Source organism: Buceros rhinoceros, unplaced genomic scaffold, assembly GCF_000710305.1.
Source record: "Buceros rhinoceros silvestris isolate BGI_N320 unplaced genomic scaffold, ASM71030v1 scaffold3826, whole genome shotgun sequence".
NCBI lineage: Eukaryota > Metazoa > Chordata > Aves > Bucerotiformes > Bucerotidae > Buceros > Buceros rhinoceros.
Window position 1 is genome coordinate 1 of NW_010415673.1, and position 6,297 is coordinate 6,297.

Here is a 6,297-nt window from a genome sequence, read left to right on the forward strand (position 1 = left end):
CAGGGGGTTGGACTGGAGGAGCTTCAAAGGTACCTTCAACTCAAACCATTCTGAAACTCTATGATGGCTTGTGCTTAACTGTAATATTTATATTTTCAGACACTTATCTGCATAGACCCCCCCCTTTTTGAGGTTTATCAGACACTGTTAAGCCCCACACGGCATCACGTGGCGCTCATCGGTACGAAGGGGCTCATGGTGCTGGAGCTGCCTAAACGCTGGGGGAAGAATTCTGAGTTTGAAGGTGGGAAAGCCACGGTGAACTGTAGGTGGGTGAGACTCAGGTGTTTACCGACATCCCTGTCCTGCTGTTGTTTGCCACAGCCTCTCTGCTCTTGGGGCCACGCAGATATGGAAGACACTGGTTGTACTGGGGTTGTAGCGACAAGCACAAATGAAGTTATTTTGGTTCAGGGACTTGCTGATTCTCAAGTGACCCAAATAAATGACCTTCTAAACTTGTTGCGGATGCTGAGGCACAAGGTGCTCCTCCGTAGCACCTCTGTAGCTCCTCTCTAGCCTTTCTGGGGTCTTTCAGCCATAGTAGCTAAAGTGCGTGTGTTAAGGGTCGAGGTCCCGAGGTAGTAACTCCTCGAATTCCTTAAGGATCCCCTCTGTCTCGCTAGAGACCGAAGGAGTTTAAAGGGCAAAAAAGAAATTCACACCTCGGTCTGCGTTTTCGGAAAACTGGAACAAACTTTTAATGAACAAGAAAGCCACACAACTATTCACTACTATATATATGCGCAAACCGAGAAAGGGAAAAAAAACTAAGAAGAGAGGATTCAGATAACCACAGTTCTTAACAGTCTGTTCAAGGTCAGTGCTGCTGGCAGTCACCCAGCGGCAAGGTGGGAGTGAAGGCCTTGGCAGCTGCAGGGCAGGGAGCAGAATTCTTCTCGCGGCGAGACGGAGAAGCGGGGGAGAAACCCCGCGCGCAGCCGATTTAACAGCAGGAAAGCTCTCGGCACGAAATGACAGGGAATTCGAAGATTCTCACCCGATTCAGACGGGACAGGACTCAGGGCAATAACAGTTCACAGTCTGTAGTCCTCAGGTGTCAGGCCTAGTCGATCGGCAGGTCGGGCCTAGTCGGCGGCTAGCAGATTTGTGGGAGTCCTCCCTTCGTGAAGTCCGAGAGAGAGTCACTCCCTGGCCTGCTGCTTTTAAAGACTCCCGATGTAACGTTTCACCTGACCCCCTTAACCAATTAAATGCGGAGTTATTGTACTGCATGGAATAATTCCTATTTGTCCATTTCCCAAAACAAGGAAGTTTTAGCTCAAACCAGGACAGCGTGTCCTGATGGAAATAACAGAGGGCTTCAAGTTAAAGCTGTGCCTCCAACTTTAATAACACAGCTGATGGCTTTGAAACATTTTAAGTGGGTTTCTGGCTCCTCTTGCCCCCAGTCCCCTTCAGAGGCAACTGCTGTGTCTCCTGTAATGGTGAATGTTTCTGCTCTCTCTCAGCACCGTTCCCATCGCGGAAAGGTTCTTCACCAGCTCCCCGTCTCTGACTCTGAAGCACGCTGCCTGGTACCCCTGTGAGACCTACGAGCCCCACGTTGTGCTCCTGACTTCAGATAACACCATAAGGTAAAACCCGTTTGTAGGTGATTATCTAAGTATTTGGGGGTTTTTGTCGTAGCTGGTCTGGTTTTGTGGTAGGTATCTGTGTCCTGCCCTTCTGGTGAGGGTGACCAGTCACAAGTAGGATGGAAGAAACGTTAGACTGATGCCAGCTGATGGTCCTGCATCAGCGGGACACGTACGTCACGGCCAGCTGAATGAACACGGCTGCTTTTCTCTCCTCTAGGTTTTACAGTCTGAAAACGCCCCAGAGACCTGTCAAAGTGATTGCTCTCTCAGACACCGAGGAGGAGACGCTTACAATCAACAAAGGGTTTGTGCAGCTTCTTGAGTTTTGAAATGCTTTTGACAGACCAAGTGCTGTATTCTCAGTTTTGTTTTTAATGGAGAAGCGATAAATCTACCTGAAAATCTGGTGTGGTTTTTGTCATGGTCTTCTTCAGCGCTCGGACCTCTTCCTAGCTCAGTAATGGCACTTTTTTTTTTGCTTTTTTCCCATTCTTCTAAAAGAAAGTGGTAACAAACTGTACAGTGGAGCGTTGGTCAGAGTAGAATGAGAGGAACTGGCCTCCAGTTTCCCCAGTGGAGGTTGAGGTTGTCCCTGAGGAGCCATTTCTGTCCCGTTGGGGTTGTCCCGGCCTGTCCCAGGCTGCCCAGGGCAGTGGTGGAGTCCCCATCCCTGGAGGGTTTCCCAGCCGTGTGGAGGTGCTGCTGAGGGACAGGGGCCAGTGGGGACCTGGCAATGCTGGGGAACGGGGGGACTCGAGGAGCTGAAAGGTCTCTCCCAAGCAAAATTATTCTGTGATTCTGTGTCATTTGAAAAATCCACGTTGCCTTTACAATGGGATCAGGAAGGGCTTTTTGAGTGGGGAGTGCAGAAAATAGGTGATCTTTTGGTTTCCCTCTCGGCTTAGCTGGGAAGGAAAATCTTGAGGGTCTTTCCTGGTCATTTCACAGGGTGATGCTCCACACGGGAACTGCCTCATTTTTTTCGGCTGGGCTGGCTGCTGGGTGCAGCGCAGCCATGAGGTACCGTCACGAGGATGTTACTGTCACGCTTTTGCTGCTGAGAGTAGCGCGTGCCGAGGGACTGCCGGGGAGGTGCTGAGCAGTGGTTTGTCAGCACGCAGCGATGGGCCTGGCTGAATACTCGTGTTCTCGGTCACTGCTGACCTCAGGTGTCTTCTGGCTTGTCCCCAGGAGAGCCTATACAGCATCGCTGGGAGAGACCGCGGTGGCCTTTGACTTCGGCCTGCTAGTCCCGGTCCCCAAGAACCTCCTGGGCCAGCGGGGGAGTGAAGAAGTGTTGGCCTTTCCGCTGTACATTCTGTACGAGAATGGAGAGACGTTCCTCACCTATATCAGCCTGCTGCACAGGTAGGGCCGCGCTCACCCGCACGCGGCTGGGCTCAGTGGCAGTGTTCTGTCTCTCTGCGGCAGTGCTCATAGACTGTGCCCCAAGAATAGCGTGTCATCCTTTCTCATCCAGGTGTTAAGGGTGCGGGTTCCACTGTGGAGAATCCACTGACCGTTATTTGCCATCAGAAATCTGAAACGAAGATGCAGGGCTGTTGGGAGGTTGGTGGGTCTGAGGCTGTTAAGGTGTATTTTGGGGCCTTCAGCTGCCAGCACATCCTTAGCGTTGGATGAGGCTGAGTGATCCAGTGGCACCTTCGGGAAAGAAGAGTTTTCAGATCACAGAGGGTTCTCAGGTGTGCTCCATCATGAAAAGTCAAGAATATAAAGATGATACAAGAAAAAATTTCTTCAGAAAACTGAAACGATGGTGGAAGTCATGACAAGTTAGAGGCAGTATAAGAGAATATTAAACTGGGTGGGGTTTCGGTTAGAAGCAGCACTGTTGACGTGAGAACTGATGAGCAGATCCTGTCCGTAGGCCATGAAATGGGCTTAGGCCTTCACGAGTTCTGCCTAGAGAAATGCTGCTTGTGAAGTGCTTTACTGAGCAAGAAGCCAGTGCCGCAATAAGGATAGTTAACTGGAGCTTTCCGTGAGTACTTTGTGTTCTTGTGTTTCCTCTTGAGTTGTTTGTGCTGTAGCTCAAAGCATACGATGTTGTCACTGAGCTCCACGTCCTTCCCTGGGATCTCCACCAAGCAGGTATAGTTCGGACTCTTAATCCACACAAGTCTGGCTTGCTGCTGCCTAACAGAAATCAGAACTCAAACCATCGAGTTGTTTGGGGTTTTTATTTTAAATCACCCTTATTTTGTAGTTACTGTGCAGCAAATTCCCGCAGGCAGCCGAGGGGAACTCCCCTTCCACACCTCATGTTGTGAACACACCGTCTCTGTTCCAGCACGAGGAATCTCGACAAGCTGCTGGGGCCGCTGCCCATGCACCCCGCGGCAGAGGACAACTACGGCTACGATGCCTGCGCCGTGCTCTGCCTGCCCTGCGTCCCAAACATCCTGGTGATCGCCACCGAGTCGGGAATGCTCTACCACTGCGTGGTGCTGGATGGAGAAGAGGATGATGAGCAGGTACCTTGTCGTGGTTTTTTCCTACGTGCCTTTTTCTTTCTTTGGTCCAAGTTCCCGGCTGCAGGATGGCGGGTTCCCTGGGGGGCAAATGCCAAGTGCCAGAGCTGTGCTGCTTTGTGACGAGGCAGCGGGTCCTGCTCCTGTCCCAGCCAGCCTCTCTGGTTCTCTGGTGGTTTTATTTTCAGTGCCAGTTCTGTATGTCCCGACAGTAGATCAGGTTTTGATCAAACTTGCTGTGGACTATTCAAAGTAAAAAAAAAAAAAAAAAAAAAAAAAGGACTTGAACAACTTTGCCTAACAGGTCATAGTTTTGCCTGTATCATGTCACTCTTCCTTGATGCTGTTTATGTTGGCATCTCTGTTTAACTGGTGTCTCACACAAGCATTCGATGCTCTTTACAGTCAGAGAAGTCATGGGACCCCAGGTCTGACCTTATCCCTTCCCTGTATGTGTTTGAATGTGTTGAGCTGGAACTTGCGCTGAAGCTGGCGTCGGGGGATGAAGAGGAGCCTCTGGAGTCTGACTTCTCTTGCCCGATCAAACTGCATCGAGGTAGAGTTGTCGGTCAGGCTGTTGCCTTTCACTTGCTTGATTTCACACATTTAGGATCAAGCTATTTACAAATTATCATTGGTGCCAAACAATGGCGGGAGAGTAAGGATTTGTCCGACGTTGTCAGTGAAGCTGTGGGAAGAGCAAGCCCGGGAGGTGCTTTGGGGTTCACCTAAGGGCAGGTTACCTGTGGTCACGTTACACTGGGTTCTTTCAGCTGTGGATTACACAGTAGAAGTTGTGGTGACCTACTCGTGTGAGCAAGTGCTGTGGGGATGGTGATCCTGAGGGGAGAACTGGAATCTGCTCATCAGAGCATCCGGTGTAATGGTGGGACAGGAGGTGGTAGGATAAAGTGTTTGGGTCTTGTCAGAATACGGCTCTGCTGGCTTTACCTGCGCTTCCCTGTGAAACTCAGAGGGCTGGAACCGCTGTGGTGTGGTGGGAGCAGTTCAAACCCATCCCCCAGGTATTTCAAGCGTAATTTCATTTTATGCAGAACTCTGAGGAGGCTAACGCATCTAGCTCACTGTTTGTTTGAATTTCAGATCCAAAGTGTCCCTCCAGATATCACTGCACCCACGAAGCCGGTGTCCACAGTGTGGGGTTGTCGTGGATCAAGAAACTGCACAAGTTCCTTGCTTCAGGTGAGTGGCCGGACGCCGTTGGGCGCAGAGGGAAGGGAGCGCTGTCTGCACACCGACGGTTTGCTGGTGACAGGATGCGGGTACTGAGGATCCCATACCCTGCAAAGTGGAGCTGATGCCTTCTGACAAATCTCTTTGTAGATGAAGAAGACAAAGACAGTTTACAAGAGCTGGGAGCAGAACAGAAGTGCTTCGTTGAACATATTCTCTGTACAAAACCACTGCCGTGCAGGTAAAACCAAGCCATTTCTGCTGCTCCCAGGTCAGTGAGTTGCTCTGGGGAATATTTATGATTTTCCCTCTTCTGCTGCATTCTTGCTGTTAAAATTAATGAAGTTAGCTCAGCAGAATTCAAATGATACAGATCAGAAGTTTGTGTCTCAGGGCAGTAGACTCGCATCGCTGCCCTCCGGTCTGGAAACCAGCCGTCAAACCAGCAGAAATGTTCCCTCCCACTTACTTGACCCTGGACAACTCTGCGGCGTGGTTTGGCTGAGAGTCCGGGATGCTGACACGCTCCTTCTGTCCTCAGCAGTTGAGTGTCCTCAGCAGAAAGAACATCTGATTTCCTGAGCTTAGCCAGGCCTAAGAGGCACCACTTGCTGGGCTGTGGGATACCTGTTCATCTGCTTATTTCCTCTCTTTTCTAAGGCCTAACAATTTATAGAGACTGCTGTGTGTTAAACACTGTGAAAGTACAGGAAAACCATGATTATTAGTAGATGTGACGTCATCTAAAGGGCTCCCTAAGTCAGCACCAATGGTGACTCTCCAGGGGGTTAGCAGCTACCTGGGGAGGGGGCATTTGGACCAAGAAGGGGGTACGAGAGCCCCCGTGCTCTCCCCTCAGGAAGGCTGTACCTCGCGCTAGACATGGGTAACGTTTCCTGGGTCGCAGCAGGGTCTCGCTCCTGTTCCAGTGAGGTGGGACCAGTGCTCCCTCCCTCCCGCTGGCCACGGCTGTGCTGGGGCAGCTGACTCTGGGCAGACTGCGTGGCTGG

At 50.9% G+C, this 6,297-nt stretch overlaps 1 protein-coding gene across 1 annotated transcript in view; it reads left to right on the plus strand.

Moving 5' to 3' along the window:
• The first annotated feature begins 99 nt into the window (after positions 1-99).
• Positions 100-6,297, plus strand: part of NUP88 (nucleoporin 88kDa) — an 11,104-nt gene continuing 4,906 nt past the window's right edge. Inside the window, exons 1-8 of the mRNA XM_010137489.1 lie at positions 100-269; positions 1,473-1,598; positions 1,819-1,905; positions 2,793-2,969; positions 3,913-4,096; positions 4,499-4,649; positions 5,198-5,296; positions 5,438-5,528. Of these exons, the coding sequence (XP_010135791.1) occupies positions 196-269; positions 1,473-1,598; positions 1,819-1,905; positions 2,793-2,969; positions 3,913-4,096; positions 4,499-4,649; positions 5,198-5,296; positions 5,438-5,528 (989 nt within the window). The 5' untranslated portion in view covers positions 100-195. The remainder of the gene's footprint in view (positions 270-1,472; positions 1,599-1,818; positions 1,906-2,792; positions 2,970-3,912; positions 4,097-4,498; positions 4,650-5,197; positions 5,297-5,437; positions 5,529-6,297) is intronic.